Below are 16,936 nucleotides of genomic sequence, written 5' to 3'. Positions count from 1 at the left end.
TTTCAGGAAAGACTCCATCCTAGCTCTATCGTCTGTTTGTTGGATTCCTAGCCAAAATTTGAGTTTTTAAAAATTTAGATTTAATTTTAGGATTTTTTTTATCATAGCGTAATTCCAATCTTAGCTTTTAAATCTTTTGAATAAAAGGTATAATTTTTCTATCCATAACTATTTTTTATTTTATCTATTTTCATTTGCCTTATCAAACATAGCTCGAGCGATTAGGAAAATATTATATTAGATTTTTTTTAATAATGGAATAATATTTTTGTACAACGAGATATAACCAATTATTACAATGTGCACGTATAAACAAACACATCCCACACTGACATGATATAAAGTGAACATAAACTAAAAGACACCCACACAAGATAAAAGAACCCTAAATTACTGAATTCTATTCGAGAATCTCCATTCGAAGTTGGAGAAAATGTGCATAATAAAAAAGATTATATTAGATATAAGAAACTATTATAACCTTGTTGTTACATTTAAAAAAATAAACCTATCGATGAAAAACAGAGATGCTCCACATCTTAGAGTTACTGTAAAAGTTACGCTACATTGTGAAATAACGTAAAAGGTGCGAGTAGACGAGCGCGACCATAATGTTGATCAACTCCCACATACACAAAGGTGGAAATATAAGCATCAACCATCATCTTCGCTCCTTTCGAACCGACGTCACGAAACAGATTGGCAACCCACGCCCTATACCATCATTGTCAATTGGATCGCCGACAATCTGACAGACAACATTTTTTGAATCTTTACCAAAAACCTCTGAATACAGTAGCGATAAATTAAAAAGATAAAAAGGAAAGAAAAAACTATAGCTAATCCCATTTTCCATGAATATTCTTAAGGACAAACTCTAATAGAAGGAATCAAAAACTTAGTTAGAGAAGGCGAAAAAGGCGGGTCTCCTTCTACCTCGCTGGCTCGCTGCACATTGACACAGAGCGCTATGGACAGGCGTGATGTGAGTCGTGGTAGACTCAGACTGATACGATTCTTTTCATTCATGGCTACGTGACCTACGTTGGTACAACTCAACCATCATATTTGTAGCTTGAATGGGCATCACACACACTATAGTACAGTACCGCATGTCTATCAAAGTCGTCTTCTTATTTTCCTTCAAAAAAGATTAATAATTTTTTTTTGTCAAAGTCTGGAGCAGTCGAGCTGAAGTTGATGTCGCCCAATTGTTGCCAGTACATATGTATGGATTCCATGGCTGATGGCTAATTGGGATATTTGTGTTTCAGGTTTTGCACGAGCAGCAACATATATAGGAGTAGCAATTAGCAAGCAGGTCGGCTATCATTCTCGCGCAATGCCCACTGCCCTGTGCCGATCTACCGACATTCTGGCAGGCAGAGGCAGGCAGGCAACGACCACATGCGTACGAGACATTTTGCAACCGATCACCACACGAGCCGAGCGGTTGCTTGGCTCGGCAAAACGTCAACAGGAGACGTCGAAATCCGTTTTTGCAGGCGTACGGCACGGGGGAGAAAGCGTATGAAAGCACATGCCCACCAACTACGTTACCCTGTACAATCTTTCACCTGCATTGCCAAGTTTGCGATTTTCACCACTCTATAAGACAAGTCATAAAGAACGGAATCAACTAGCTGGAGCATAATACATTTATAGGTATCTTATATTGACGTGTAATCTTTGCGCATTCGTGAAAAATGTATAGATATCTTTATGTGTATTATTAGCGGCTTAAAACTCAATACTTACCGCTCTTGTTCATTTGCTGGCACCGTTCTCTTTAGCTAATTCATTGAATTATTATCACATTATTTACTCCATGCTTATAAGTATGTTCTAAAAAGAAAAATCTTCTACTGTATTGTTTAAACCACATTTTTATACTATATTACCACATTTTTATACTATATTTCTTTCTTAAATATTTTTTTTAAAAATATTTAATTTAACATTAAAATCAAGTACATAAATATGTTGTAATAATCAACTTAGTATATGCGCTATTTAATAGGGATTTTAGAGCCCCGCAAAAAAAAGGGATTTTAGAGAAGTATTCTCTCTGAAGGATTGGACAATCATTCTCCGCTTCAAGTTCAAAGGCATTGGACACAGTTTATTTACGTTTTCTATAGCCTCGCAGAACGGATAGAGGAAAAAAAATTATACTCGGCATTAACATGATTCGATCCCTTCTAGATTTTATAAAACTGGTTGATGAGGTATGACAAGGCCGGCTACAACGCACGATGACGATGTTAGGTAGGTATAGCACACTCTGCTGGTGTTGATTATACTAATTAGATTAATTAATTAGCTAATCAACTAACCAGCATGCGTTAGCGTTGCTGCTTATGGTGGTTACGGGATCTCCATCAATCACCGGATTTCTTCTGGAATGATCACCAATTACAATTAATCATCTTGCTTTCAAGCATTGATATGATACGGGTGAGAGTGAGACGACCGGCCGGTCTCGATTGTTTGCTTGTCATGACCACTCTACTCTCTACCCATCAGAATCAGTACATCATCAGCGATGGATGTTGGTACAAGAAAATCACATGGATTATATATCTGTACGGTTTTACTCGGACTAATGTCTGTATCTCATCATTATGATATGCTGATAAGAAAGTAACTTCATTTTCTTTTTATAAGAAATGATTAAAAGTCATGGATGTATGGTTTATCCAAAAGCTGATGATAAACCATAACGTTTATTACCGACCAAAAAATAATTTGTGTATAAAAGTATTTTTTATATATGTATTCTCAGCGACTTGAAATTAATGCTAAAAAAACTACGTTAAAAAAAATATCAGAATCAACTTTCAAATTTATTTTTTTTTACTTTAGCTATGACTTTTTGGTAACCAACATGAGCTAAATAAGATTAATTTGATGAGAACCGTATTGTTATGCTACCTTTATTCCAAACTATAAAACCTTAGAATCGAATAAAATATTTTTTCTATTTAGATTTAGAGTATCGTAGAGTTTCTATTCAATCTCTTTTTTTTTTAATGTTTTGGGACGAATGAGGGAGTATTGTACATGTTACCATGCCACCATAAAGTGTCTACGCTGACCATCCTGAAGAGTGAAGACCCTTTTCTGTTAGTCGCAGGTCGTACAGACGCTGCTCTGACTCCTTCACTCATCTCATGTCACCTTTTGATCTGCTGCTGCTGGTAGGTTAGCTAGATATTGCCAATGAGTAATGACTTGGCAGAGAAAACCATGAAAGAAATTTTCTTTGGCGCCAGCAAACCGATTTTCAGTTTTTCATCAACCGCCCTTTACTTTTATGATGATGTATTTGGGTTTTTTACTTAGGGCCTGTTTAGATCCATTTGGAATGGCAAATGGCAAAAATTTTGGTGGTAAAAGTTTTGACATTGTAAAAGTACTAATTGGTGTTTAGATGTATGTTAAAGTTTTGCCATTCTAGCACTAAAGTGAGAGAGAGAAAGAGAGAGGGAGTGGTACTAAAGCACTTTTTTGGCACAATTTGCTACTATGGATTAGCAAATGCTAAATTGCCAACTTTTACTACTAGTGTTTAGATCCAAAATGGCAAAAAGTGCTATAAAATAGCAAAACTTTTGCTGCTATTTTGGAGGATCTAAACAAGGCCTTACACGTTTTCCAATCTCCTAAACGATATATTTTAAGTAAAAACAATTATATATATATATATATATATATATATATATATATATATATATATATATATATATATATATATATATATATATATATATATATATATATATATATATATATATATATATATATATATATATATATATATATATTTTCAGAATATTTTTCTAAAGCAACTTTTCAGTTAACTTATTTGTTTATACCTTATAAATAATATCTTAAAAATCATATTATCCGTCAATCCATTAATTTTGGCCATTTCATAAATTCCGCGTAATCCCAGCTGATCTCTTAAATAAACTGTTGTAACATGTCATTAAGAAAAATACAACCTCTTTATCATAATAAATATATATTATATATAGAGTATGAGATAAAACTCAATCTCTGTTTATATTTGTAGTATACTTCATATGTCTTATAAAAACCAACATAGTATCCGATATGTCATATCCAGTTCTGCATATTTTTTTAAGAAGTATTAGCTTAAGTCATATCTAATTCTAAATTATTTTAGTTTAAAACCGAGGGTGTGTGTGGATTAAGGCTGTGTTCGTTCCAGTGACATTGGGTGAGAAAGCTCCTCGTTTTCCGCGCGCACGCTTCCCAAACTACTAAATGGTGCGTTTTTTGCAAAAAAATTCTATAGGAAAGTTGCTTTAAAAAATCATATTAATCAATTTTTGCAATTTAAAATAGTTAATACTCAATTAATCATATGCTAATGGCCCACCTCATTTTGCGTATCTTCCCAGTCTCTCCAATCCCCTTCTCCTCAAACACACCCTAAAGAAAGAAAGGGAGGAAGAGAATCTCCGTGCTGCCGCGCGGGGTTCGCCTCGGCCCCTGTCCCCGGGGTGGGGAAAGGAAAGGAAAGCAACGGCAAACCTCAACACCCACACAACACCGCTGCACTGCTCGCTCCACACCAACTAGTACACCACACGGTCCACACCACCGCATGGAGCCATGGACCATGCCGATGCCGTGCGTGACTGCCTTTTGTAGCCTTTGCACTCGCAACGGTGGAAGAGCCGTGGAATGGTGGATGCGTTGCCTCTAAAATACAAGCATGCTAACCCGCTTATAAATAAAATTAGCGAGTAATCCATAAATAACAGATTAATTATGATTATATACTGATTTATCTATAAATAGATTTATGAGTTGATTCATTTGTATCTCTTAGATAACAACAAGTTAGTTGAATCGAAACGGGTTAACAACGTATAAGTAGATTCACACGGGTCGGTCCGGTTGCATTATGCTGGCCTCCCTCTCCCTCGCGTTTGCGTGCGTCGTCAGCTCGGCTCTCCCTTTTTTCTTTCTTTTGCTCCGCGCGCGGGCGGTCGGGGCGGTTGCTGCTATTCTTCTTCCCACTCCCCACCCCTCCCAACTCCAACAAGCCGATTCGTCCCGCCTCTCTCTCTCTCTCTCTCTCTCTCTCTCTCTCTTCCTCCTCCTCGCGCTGGTCCACGAGACGCCTGCGCCTGCGCGTAGCGCGACGAGAGAGAGAGGTAGGAGTAGTAGGAGAGGAGGTTCTAGCTTGTTCTTGGATGGATGTGACCACTGCTGCTGCGTCGTGCTATTGCTACTCCATCTCTGAAGCCTAGGATCATAGGCCGGTGCAGCCTTTTTTTCTCTCTTTGCCAGCGTAAGCAGAGCTCTGCTTCGTCAGGGCGGAGAGGGAGGGGGCTCAAGCTCAACAAGGAATCCAACTTTTCCTCCTCGCCGCCCACGGGAAGGAGAAGTGAGCGCAGATTTCGCGGATTCTCCTCCAAGAGACTGGTTGGTTTCCCATCTCCTTTCCTTGTTTTTTTTTTTAATTTTCGACCCAAGATTTGTTGTTGCTTCTCTTGCTCGAGTGACCGTGCCCGCCTTGCGTTGGAGCGGAGATTTCCATTTTTCCAAGATGAGTAGTATTTCTTCTGCTTTTGGAGTTTGGACCGCTTTTGTTGTTTAGTATTTCCTGGAATTCACCAGGATTTGTTCTGTTTGCTGCTTCATTCTTTACTGATGAAATATTAATTAAGCAATCCTCTGATTTCTTCCCCACATTGGCAATTCTTTAAGGTGGTAACAATTGGTAGAGCAAGTACACTCTGCGCAAGATTTGGTTGGTTGGTTGGTGTTGTTGTTGTTGTTGTTGTTCATCTTGCTATTTTACTTTTTACTGTGGAAAAAAAGAGAGAGAGAGAAAGACTGGATTGGGGACAAGACCAGTGCCCATATGCCCACATTGATGCCATGATGAGTCTTCTGGTATCTGCTCCTCTTGTTGCCCCTTGTTGCTTTGGATTCAATTCAATACCTTACAAGCAAAGACTTCCCCTCTCCTCCTCCTTCCTGTACCTTGGATTACCACTCATTTATATGCTTGTGTACTGTTTCCAACATGCTAGCTCTACTGTTGGATAGGTGTGCTTGGCTGTCTTCTTCCCCCATTTCCGTTTCAAATTTACTGGCTTTGCACACAGAAATTCGTTTCTGCTGGTGTGCTACCATCCATTTGATTAGTTAGTTGTTCGTATGAAGTTTGTATTAAATTTGTGTTCCAAACTCACCTCTGTAGATTTACTTGCTATGAAGGATACTTCAAGCATTTAGGAGGATTAGTAAATGCAAAGGTTCCTTGTGAGCCAGGTTTCTGCTAGATTACACTCATGAAAAAGTTGTAACCTTTATTGCATTCAGGGGGCACCGGTTTCACTTTTGTTGGGATAATCGGATTGCCTACCTGTTAACTGATAGTAGCTTTTTGATAAAAAAATTCAGTTCCAATTCATTGATGGTTCTATAAGATGATCTGTAACACTTTCCCCTTTTTGTAATGCAGAGTAATGCGCTGTAAGCCTTTAAGGAGTTACAGCAATGGCGTCGTTGGTACCTGGTGTCCTTGTCAAGCTCCTCCAGCATATGAACACCGATGTTAAAGTCGCAGGCGAGCATCGGTCATCCCTTCTGCAGGTTGTCAGCATTGTTCCGGCACTTGCGGGGAGTGATCTCTTCACTAACCAAGGGTTCTACCTCAAGGTGTCCGATTCGTCCCATGCCACTTATGTTTCCCTTCCGGAGGATCAGCATGATCTCATCTTGAGCGACAAGATTCAGTTAGGGCAGTTCATCCATGTAGACCGCCTAGAGGCAGCCACTCCAGTACCCATCCTACGGGGAGTTCGGCCAGTTCCTGGCCGCCATGCTTGTGTTGGCAATCCTGAGGACCTTGTGGTAACTAGCTCCTCAAATTTTCTAGGCAACAAGAAGGCACAACCAACCAATGGATTGAAAACGACAAATGGATTGAAGACAACAAATGGGTTGAAAGATACCAGCAGCTTGTCACTAGAAAAGGAAAAGGGCAAGTTAGGGAAAATAAATGCTTCCCATAAAACTATCGGGGCAGAAAATAAGAAACCGATGCTCACCAAATCAAATTCATCGCTGTCAAAACAAGCTTTGAATGGTCTTGGTGATAAGAAGGAAGCAATTAAGTCAAAGGCGAAACCTGCTGGCACTAGATCAACACCTTCATCTCCAACAAGCGTCTATTCTCTGCCTGCATCATTTGATAGATTCTCTAATGATCTAAAACAGAGAAACAAAGTAAAAGGAGCTGAGAAAGCGTCGTCTTCTAGGCTTTCCTTGTTAGAAAAGGCAGCTTCCGTTTTGAAGGTTACAACGGCAGGGAGGAAGTCCTCTGCAGGTATAAGTAGCTCCATATTGAGTATCGGATCAGGTCCGAAGGCATTGAGAAGAAGCTGGGAAGGAAAGGTGGATACAAAAGGGAAAACCAATTCAGATTCAAAGATGACCAAACTTGAAAAAAAGCCTGAGAACAGGGGCACAATGGCAACGGTGTGTACCACATTGGCTATGCTATGTGTAAATGCACTTGATTTTTTTATATTTAGTAACACATTTTTTCTCGAAAACAATTAGGGTAGGATTTATTTTTCGAATGATATATAGTTCATATTTCATATCTTCATATTAATGTTTATCTTCATGATGATATGCAAGGAAATGATGCACTATCTGTTTATTTTTGTACAATACACTAGTTTTACTCCAAAGTCCTTTATTACTAATATATAGGTTCTTACACGCAGATTCCTAGACGAAAGCCTCCTGTGGATGAGAAGGTGCAACATAAAGATGATAGTAAGCTTCAGAACCCTGCTAAGAAGACCACTGCAAATGCTCCTTCAGATGACGCCGACAAAGCAATGAAGAAGCATCCTCCTACTGTAAAGCGAACATCTGGGATAAGCAACCCAAATGTTACAAATTTAGTAGAGGTTCCCCCCAACAGCAAAAAACTGACAGATGCTAGTAATTCATGGACAACACTTCCTCCATCACTCGCCAAATTAGGAAAGGTATGGCTGTTCATCAACACAAGCAATATGGTTTTATTATACACCAGCATCAGAGATAAATCATAGCTGAAAAAAATGAGCATATTTATTTTTATGTTACCATACCAGAGAGACTATGGTTATCAGATTCCTGAATACTTTCATCCTGACTAGCTTTCCTTGTATTACTGGAGCCATATTCTACTAATGTATATGGATATCTTTCATCCATTACTTGAGGGGAAAAAGGGGTAAAAATGTTGGAAAACATAGTTTTATCATGCTAGCACGTTAGATTATGGTTTATATGTCTGATGGTATGTGCTTATGCTGTATGGCATATTTCTTCGACAGGAGCTCCTGAAATATAGGGAGTCAGCACAAATGGCTGCTGTTGAAGCCATTCAGGAAGCTTCTGCTGCAGAGAGCTTGCTCAGATGTTTGAGGTACCTTTTCTCCATAGTCGCTGGCTGTGTGATCAATTCATCATAGAAGTTAGTATGTTATGTTTGGGTTGTTTTCTGAATTTCTACCAAGAGTATTTTCTTATTGGCCCACAACCATATATGATATGTTAATAATTTGGTAAAGGTACAATCAGTTTCTAGATAATGATGAACACATGTTTGATACTCAGACTGAATCCCATTATGCGTCCTAAATTATATCGTAGACGATAATCTTTAGCACAGGTGCCAAACTATGACCTGGAGATTTTTGCATGAACTCGTGTTCTGCCATAATTTGCTAGTGGTATCCTATGTTGAATTTGTGCTTAAGTGCTCTCTACCTACACCATTTTTAGTTTAAATACTGTTACTTCATTTTCAATGGTACATATAGTTGAGTCAACTATGCATTCAAAGACTTATAAGATGTACTATCTGGTAAGCTTTACAAAACCTTCAGGGTTTCACATGGCTCCTGGTCGTAGACAGCCTTGATTGCCTGTTCCCAGGCTGACAAACATGCTAAATACTACAGGGCATGGTGATTCAGCACCAGGACAGGTGGCATCAGGTTAACAGTGTTTTCTTAAGCCTTTCTGTTCATGTCACATGGTTCCATATCAGTAGAGCAAGATCATTAATAACACACCGGCATCACACTCCAAATGTCCCAGTTCTAGCTGTCTTCAATGTCGCAATAATGCTATCAGCCAGCTCGGTTCATCCCTTTTAGACCCATGATCCATCCATGCCCAACCTTTTACCCCATGATGGCCTGATCTGAGTACACATGGTACTTAACTACATATTTTCACTAATAAAGATTAACTCGTAATGGTCAAAACTAACTTCAACTATAATTCTGAGTGTCTTATGGTCCATGGCAAGTCAAGTACATATGTTAGCTCAAGGTACAAGCATACGGTCCCAAAAACAAGGATCACAGCTACTGTAGCTCCATTTTTATACAGTTAGAGATCTTGAAATTGACCTATGTGTTTGTCTGATTTTTGGCATCTGCATGGTACACAACATGGATAAACAGTTTCTGAACTGTTGTACTTCCCCTATGGCCTACTTTTCTTGTTGCATTGTGTAGCAATGCTCGCCAATGTTAGACATTGGTCAGACAAGGACTGCACTGGCGACTGTTTATTGTTTTCTTTCACTAGCATCGCCTGTTCATTTACCTGGGCAACTCTAGTGCCATCTACTGCCGATGCCATCAATTCTAGTGGCAAATTTACGTATACTGGATTCCTGATCCCAAATTAACTGTAAAATGTGTATTCATTCAGCTAGATGGTAGAAATTGCTGCATTTTGGCACTGATTTGTACAATGCCATTTTAACAATCATTTTCCCTTTTTTTTTAATCTTGTACAGTATGTGATAGTGATTTGATCAATGTAGTAACCTTCTTACTTGCTTGTGTTGGTCGGAGCAGCTCGTACGCGGAGGTGAGCTCGACGGCGGAGGAGCAGAACCCGCAGCCGGCGGTCGAGCGGTTCCTCGCCCTCCACACCGCGCTGTCCCGCGCCGCGGTGATCACCGACACCCTCGCGAGGTCGTCCGCCGCATCGGTATCCTCGCCGGATCGCTCGGCGGCCAGCGACGCCGGGACGGTGGTGTCGGTCACCGACGAGGAGACGGCCGCCGTCGCGGCCGAGCGCCGCCGCCGGGCTACGTCCTGGGTGAGCGCCGCGCTTGCCACGGACCTCTCCGCCTTCGGCCTCTACAACCTTAAGCCGGTCCCGGCGACGATCTCGTCACCGCTGGCCGTGCTCGTCGTTGACGAGTCGGCGAAGCCGGCCGCATCGGCGGCGGCCAACGCTGTGAAGTCGTCGCCGGCGAAGTCGCGGATGTCCCCCGCGAAGGGGAAGGCGAGGACGGGGCCAGCGGCTACGGCGGCGGCAACCGCGGCGCCTCCCCCGCTGCCGGAGTGGGAGAAGGGAGTAGGCGCGGAGGAGAGGGTCGAGCTGGCGAGGCGGCTCGGCGACGAGTCGAGGGGCTGGTTCCTCGGGTTCGTGGAGCGCTTCCTCGACGCCGACGTGGCGGCGGCGGCGGCGCCGTGGGACCGCGAGCGCGCGGCCAGGATGCTCCCGCAGCTGAAGCGAGTCAACGACTGGCTCGGCGAGATCGGGAAGCGCGGCGAGGCGACTCCCCCGCCGCCGCCTGAAGCGGACGGAGAAGCTGCCGCGGCCACCATTGCCGCTGCTCCGGCGAACGGTGGCAGTGCCGTACCCGAGGAGACGATCGAGCGGCTAAGGAAGAAGATCTACGAGTACCTCCTCACCAACGTCGACTCGGCCGCCGCAGTTCTCGGCGGCGGGGCTTCCGCGCCGGCGCCGGCGGCGCCGGCGAACGCGAAGAAGGGGTGACGCTGATGTTGACGCGGGCGATTTGGTGGGCCTAATTGGGCCGGAAATAGCGTGTGGGATTTGATTGGGCCAGCAAACGGGCTTGGCCACCTAGCTAATTTAGTTTTTTTGGGGCTTATACCTCTCTCTATTTTCCCTTTTTCTTTTGTGGGATTACTTCTATTTCTTTTTCTTTTGTTACAGAAGAGGAAAAAGAAAGGTGATGACGAACTGACCTGTATTTATTACTGACGTCGATTGGGTAACTCTGGATTGTGAGTTCCACCACTCGATGGGATGGATGTGTTCTCCGAATTTTAGAGGTTGGAAAGTGGTTTGTGCTTAAAGACTATCGACTTCTCGTGAAATTTTGCTGTCCATTTAATTATTTGTTCAATCCATTGGAGCAGTAGAGTATGAAGTACTAGAAAGAATATTCTGTTGCTCCTCGTGTTATCTCTGATTTTTTTCTTAATTTACTTTTGTCTCGTGTTATCCTTTTGTTTTGTTTTAAGACTTCTCGTGTAATCTCGTGAAGTCAACGAGACAACTAGTAGTAGTTGTCCTTGAGACGCTTTATTGAACTCTGCGTACTTCTGTTGAAATTTGTGTGCATTGGAGCCAAGCTTTTGTACCGGCCGCACGGAGCTCGTTGAATTCTGTAGGAATTCTGAATTCAGGTAGCAGCAAGTTCACGAGTCTATAAAACTGGGGACTAAAAGGCTTGCTCCAAAAACCAAAGAATTTCACGAGTTAAAAAATCACAAATTATCAAAAGACACAACGCAGAATTAAAATTCAAATTCACGTGGACGGCAAATTCTCAAAAGGAAAAAAAAACCCGCAAAATTTTCGCGGGAGAGAAAAATCGTCCTACGACGAACACGTCCAAGCGCCCCAAAGATCACACGAACGCGTGACGCCGCCCGTCACCCACCCACACCGCCTCGCGTCCCCATCCATCACCGTCCATCGTCGAATGGACGGCTCAGATCGACCCTACGGGACCCTCTCACCAGCATCAGAGAAGCCCCCGGGCCCACCAGCCCAGGCGAGGTGGGCCCCACGGCCCGAGGCGAGGCGAGGCGAGCCAGCGCCATCATCACAGCCGGCCAACCCCCCATCTCTCTCTCACCCCTTTTCCCACTAGTACTTGCCGTGCCTTCCTCTCTCCTCTCCTCTTGTCTCCATTGCTTTCTCGGGTTCTCCTCCACTCCTCTCGTCTCGCGTGAGTACTCGCGACCTCACCGCCGGCGGCGACGAGCGGCGGCGGCGGCGGTTGAGGAAGGAAGGGGGAGGGAGAGCAGGAAATGCGGATGCTGTCCAAGGCGTGCTCGCTCGTGGCCTCCTCCCTCCCGCGGTGCTCATCCTCCGCTGCCCCCACGGTCGGGCTCCCTTCCCTCTCCCCCTCCCGCTCCGTTTCCGTTTGATGGATTGTTGTTGGGCGATCTCCGGTAGGGATGGTGTTCGGGGGCTTGGATCTGGGGGGATTGGGTCGGAGGGGCGCGTCGCTGCGGGGGGTGTGCGTGCCTCCTCCGCTGTGAACGAAACCGTCGCGTTTTTGGCTTCGGTCCCTCGCTTTCCGGGTTTTTGCCGATATCGGCGACGTGCCTGATTATTCCCTAGTGTGTTCGATTCTAGTCAGTTTTGCCGGATTACTGGAAGAATTTTTTGTATGGAGTTCCGCGGTATAGAATTGGGTATTTGATTGCTGAATTAGTTGTGTGATGATAGAGTTCTATGAATTCAGAGTTGGGATGGCTGACGATTGTTTGTTGTGTTGGGTTTGCAGATCAGAGGGCAGCCGTCGTTGCTGCCAAGCGTGCGCAAGGAATGGCTTGGCAAGCCGCTGCTGTACGGAATCGGCACGCTGCTCGTCATGCCTCTGAGGACGCTGCACGGGGTGGGACGGATGTTTGGCGCTGGGCGGTTCCTCTGCAACATGACCAGCGTCTCGTCGTCGCTGCAAATTGAGCTCGTGAGTATCCTGAGATATTTTATTATGTTGTTATTCTCCCTGTCAGTGAATTGTTATTGCAACTTGATTGGGCTTGTGGATTGTGAGTATCATCCTGAGAGTTGATATTATTGTTATTGCAATCAATTAATTGTTATGATACTTCGTGCTGCACATGTTTGCTCATCAGTTGAAAAGAAAATCTGATTGCTGCATAAGCATAAAAGATATTTGGAGGGCAGGATTCGATTCAACAGACAACACTAATTTTTTCCACAGCGACTAATCAAACCTAGATGTGAAGAATTTGTTGCAACTGGATGGTGTTGCTGGTGGCATTGGTTTTGGGATAAAAACTTTGGGGCGTTCTCAATAAGAAAGTGGCCATGCTCACATAAAGAAGCTTCCCTAATTGTTCTTCCACCTTTTTGTTGTTGCTTTGTTCTGTTTTTTTTTTCTTTCTGCTCTCGATTCTTCTGCATGAATGTGATATATGTTCAACACATTAAATTGTATCATTTTCTGTGACCTATCAAGCATACTTTAGTCGTCTATATGATTTTGCACTCTTTTTTACTTTATTCCTGAACACTTGTTCATAGTTTCTTCCAGACATACTGGTTCTTAAGCGTAGCATCCCAACTCAAAACACTGGATCAGATCTAACTTTATTTTGGATAGACAGACCCTCTCTATCACCAACCCTCCTTATGCTTTCCTTGCTTCGCATAAAAGGGTTATTGGGGATAGCTACATTGGAATTATCTATAGTATTTGTTGCCAACAATGTTTATGCTTCTTGTGTAGGTACCCTGCCTTCAAGATAACTATGCTTACATCCTACATGATGTTGATACTGGAACAGTTGGAGTTGTGGACCCTTCTGAAGCAACGCCAATCATAAATGCACTAGAAAAAAGAAACCAGAACTTGACCTACATACTGAACACCCATCATCACTATGACCATACTGGTGGCAACTTGGAACTGAAGGCAAAATATGGTGCAAAGGTATGCACATAGGTTGCCTCTCTTATTTTCGTTTGTTCCATTGTTTGTAGCACTAAATTGTGTATTGTTATGAGTTCTTATGGACAATGAGTAATATGGTAGCAATAAACAGATCAGCATTTTTCAAGGTTAAATTTGATGTTATAAATTTAGTTTATAAATCTGCTTACAGTATTAAATTTAAGATGTGACGAGTTTCTATACGAATAATAAAAAGGACCTATTGATAGTTGACACAGTTTGTTTTCCAGCATGCCATTATCTATCCACTGGGTGCTCCTACCACCTGTAACACCAAAGTTTATGAGTAAATGTGGTTTTGATATTTTTGGTTTATGAATTTTGTTTGTTTAACTAGGTGATTGGTTCTGCAAAGGATAGGGATAGAATTCCAGGCATTGACATAACTCTTAGTGAGGGTGACACATGGATGTTTGCTGGTCATCAAGTTCTTGTAATGGAAACTCCTGGTCATACATCAGGTGCGTGCTTGCAAGTTTCTTATTAGATTTATCTTCTTTCTTTTTCTTCATTATCGAATTATGCCAAGTCTGAATGTGTATGTACTAGATTTCCTTAAACATGAGACATCACATTTTTTGCACTTGGTTGGTGATTACTGGAAGTATTCAAGCTAAGAGTGCCTCTAAATTTTTAACCTGAAGTTCAAATTGCTTTCTTTGCCACCTTCCCCACAAGCACATGTGATAGTTTCCTGTGGGCGCTCATGGCCAGTTGGCCACATGTACATGTGTTAAACTCAAGTAGTGGCACACCCTTATATGAAGCATATTTGAAGGTGTACCATTTTTTTGGGAGAAGGTTATATTGCGATTTTTGCATCTTATGTTTATTTACAAGATATGTCAATACTATCTTTTTTTTTAAAAAAAAATCACCAATTTCCCTTCTACTTATATTAGGTCATGTGTGCTACCACTTCCCTGGATCTGGAGCAATATTTACAGGGGACACATTGTTTAGTTTGTCATGTGGAAAGCTTTTTGAAGGGACTCCACAACAGGTTCTTTTTAATTTTTACAGAGTCATCTTCATGTGCACTTTATGGAAGTAATTAAACACCAAATGCTATGTTTTGCTTGATTCCATGTACTTGTTCATTCCCTGTTAGATCTTTGAATGAAACTGGTTCCCTGCCAATTTTACCTCAGCAAAGATGAATCTGATGGCAAGGCCTTAAGCAATTTGTTGAGACCATTAAGATCCTTTTGCCGCGCCATAGTTATCAATATAATCTAGATTACTTGTAAACTAGACTAGCGATCTATTAGCCATGATTATTTAAGATATATAACAGAAGAGGCTTTAAACGTTCTCTATAAACAATCAGATGAACTGGAAGTTCTTGCTACATGGATTATCAAACCTTCATCTATTTGTACATCAAACAGCGGATGGGATTAAACAAACTGCTAGCACCTTAGATTAGTTCACTTAGTAACCAGAGATGCAGAAAAGGTAGAAGACTGTTAATTTGTGGTATTTCTGTTGGTCATCAATAGCTTCTTTTTATACAAGTTGGTTAAGTATGTAATGCATTTCCCTGTAACTATTATTGAGACCTGTGCATAATTCCTCTTTTTTTCAAATTTGTGCTGCAGATGTACTCTTCACTCCAGAAAATTATAGCACTTCCGGATGAGACAAGAGTGTATTGCGGACATGAATATACATTGGTGAATATCCAACGTTCATTTTCAATTCCACAAATAAATCTTCATTGACCTGTTATTTATGCTTCAAGTATCTATCCGCAGAGCAATTCAAAGTTTGCCTTGAGCATAGAACCAGGAAATAAAGACTTACAGGAATACGCTGCAAATGCCGCTGATCTCCGCAAGAGGAATACACCCACGGTATTAGTGCTATACAAACCATACATATTCATGGTTTTCTTGACAATCCAATTCTATTACACATTATTTTATGATGTTTCTTGCTTTTACTTCTAAACTTTTTCTGAGAGAAGCCAGCTCATTTGGTATTTTGGTGCATAGATATTTAGGCGCAATTGTTTGTTTGGAAGTTCATGCATCTGAATTTATTGACAACCCTATCATGTTAATGATAGTATTCTGTCTTAACCTCTCAGCCCCTAAGATGTCTTATGTTGAACTAGAAAGAAGTCAGGATAACATACTCCGTATCTTGATGTGAAATAAAGGTTGTATCTTGCAGGAATTGGCACTAGAAGGTCAAATCATGTTACAATTGAAAATGATGGGAAGGTTTTATAGCAACTTTAAGGAACTACGTTTTGTTGCTGTGCACTATCTGAAGTGCTTTTGGTTGTTTAAGAAGAAAATTAACAATTGATTTTGGTGTAAAATGTTTCCCACATTATTTGAAAGAATACCAACTATACTTAAACATCACTGCAAGACTAGAATGAGATGGAAAAAGGGTTCAATCTAGTGCCAATAGCTCATTCTCTTCATGAAAGCAACATATGACCAATTCTAGATAGTATTAACATAAAAAGCCAAGCTATGTGGGGTTGTCAATCACAACTGCAGATTGCATGATAGTGGCTTGATTGGGATTATTTAACTTGTTTTTTTTTTTTTTGGCTTCATGTTCGCCAGGTGCCAACAACAATTGGGAGAGAGAAGCAGTGCAATCCTTTTCTGAGGACCTCAAGTCCAGAGATAAAGAATACCCTGTCCATCCCAGACCATTTTGATGATGCACGCGTTCTTGAAGTTGTTCGACGAGCGAAGGATAACTTTTAACTAACCATAAAAAAGGAAAATTTCACGTCCATGACCCAATTGTCATGTTGAGGAGAGAAGCAGACAAAGAACTCCACAAGAGAAACAAAAGAACTACAAGGTATATGATGACTACATAAGATCGAGCTAGTTTGTTTCTAAAATGCTTCGGCAAAATTGTGTCGCGGTGTATGTAGCTTTTGGCAGTGGTTGTAAAATGTCGTCCAATAGCAGCTGGTGATTCTTTCTATCAACTACAAATAAGTGTGATCTGTTATCATCAACTCTGTAAAAAGAATGCGAGTTAGAGATTGATAGTTCTCCCAGAATCTCAATCCTGTCCTTATGACTCATTTCATTTGAAGTGTTTAAGAGTCAGTTCTTACGGAGTAGG

At 41.6% G+C, this 16,936-nt stretch overlaps 2 protein-coding genes across 3 annotated transcripts; both read left to right on the top strand.

The window, feature by feature from the left end:
• The first annotated feature begins 5,031 nt into the window (after nt 1-5,031).
• Nucleotides 5,032-11,194, top strand: LOC4347582 (uncharacterized). Of its 2 annotated transcripts, XM_026020364.2 has the most exons (6): nt 5,032-5,463; nt 6,512-7,530; nt 7,785-8,054; nt 8,388-8,479; nt 9,018-9,053; nt 9,930-10,066. In XM_026020364.2, the coding sequence occupies exons 2-5, from the start codon at nt 6,547-6,549 to the stop codon at nt 9,025-9,027; spliced, it is 1,356 nt and encodes a 451-aa protein (XP_025876149.1). In that variant the 5' UTR covers nt 5,032-5,463; nt 6,512-6,546; the 3' UTR covers nt 9,028-9,053; nt 9,930-10,066. The 2 variants fall into 2 exon arrangements, with proteins under 2 accessions (XP_025876149.1, XP_015612579.1); XM_015757093.3 differs by lacking the exon at nt 9,018-9,053 and having other exon boundaries at nt 9,930-11,194.
• Nucleotides 11,195-12,025: 831 nt separating this feature from the next.
• Nucleotides 12,026-16,934, top strand: LOC4347581 (probable hydroxyacylglutathione hydrolase 2, chloroplastic). Its single transcript, XM_015756959.3, has 8 exons — nt 12,026-12,227; nt 12,635-12,820; nt 13,607-13,810; nt 14,169-14,292; nt 14,734-14,834; nt 15,433-15,507; nt 15,589-15,687; nt 16,417-16,934. The coding sequence occupies exons 1-8, from the start codon at nt 12,153-12,155 to the stop codon at nt 16,561-16,563; spliced, it is 1,011 nt and encodes a 336-aa protein (XP_015612445.1). The 5' UTR covers nt 12,026-12,152; the 3' UTR covers nt 16,564-16,934.
• The last annotated feature ends 2 nt before the right edge of the window (nt 16,935-16,936 follow it).

The sequence above is a fragment of the Oryza sativa genome, chromosome 9 (genome assembly GCF_034140825.1).
Source record: "Oryza sativa Japonica Group chromosome 9, ASM3414082v1".
Classification (NCBI taxonomy): domain Eukaryota; kingdom Viridiplantae; phylum Streptophyta; class Magnoliopsida; order Poales; family Poaceae; genus Oryza; species Oryza sativa.
The sequence above is the reverse complement of the archived record's forward strand: the minus strand, read 5'-3'. Positions and strand labels throughout refer to the sequence as shown.

Bases quoted from the DNA above. Each gene is read 5' to 3' on its own strand.
- LOC4347581 (XM_015756959.3), top strand. From the start codon at position 12,153: ATGCGGATGCTGTCCAAGGCGTGCTCGCTCGTGGCCTCCTCCCTCCCG. The intron at 14,835-15,432 runs GTTCTTTTTAAT...TTTGTGCTGCAG, and splicing joins TTGAAGGGACTCCACAACAG to ATGTACTCTTCACTCCAGAA. The intron at 15,688-16,416 runs GTATTAGTGCTA...CATGTTCGCCAG, and splicing joins GCAAGAGGAATACACCCACG to GTGCCAACAACAATTGGGAG.
- LOC4347582 (XM_015757093.3), top strand. From the start codon at position 6,547: ATGGCGTCGTTGGTACCTGGTGTCCTTGTCAAGCTCCTCCAGCATATG. The intron at 8,055-8,387 runs GTATGGCTGTTC...TTTCTTCGACAG, and splicing joins CACTCGCCAAATTAGGAAAG to GAGCTCCTGAAATATAGGGA. The intron at 8,480-9,929 runs GTACCTTTTCTC...TGGTCGGAGCAG, and splicing joins AGCTTGCTCAGATGTTTGAG to CTCGTACGCGGAGGTGAGCT.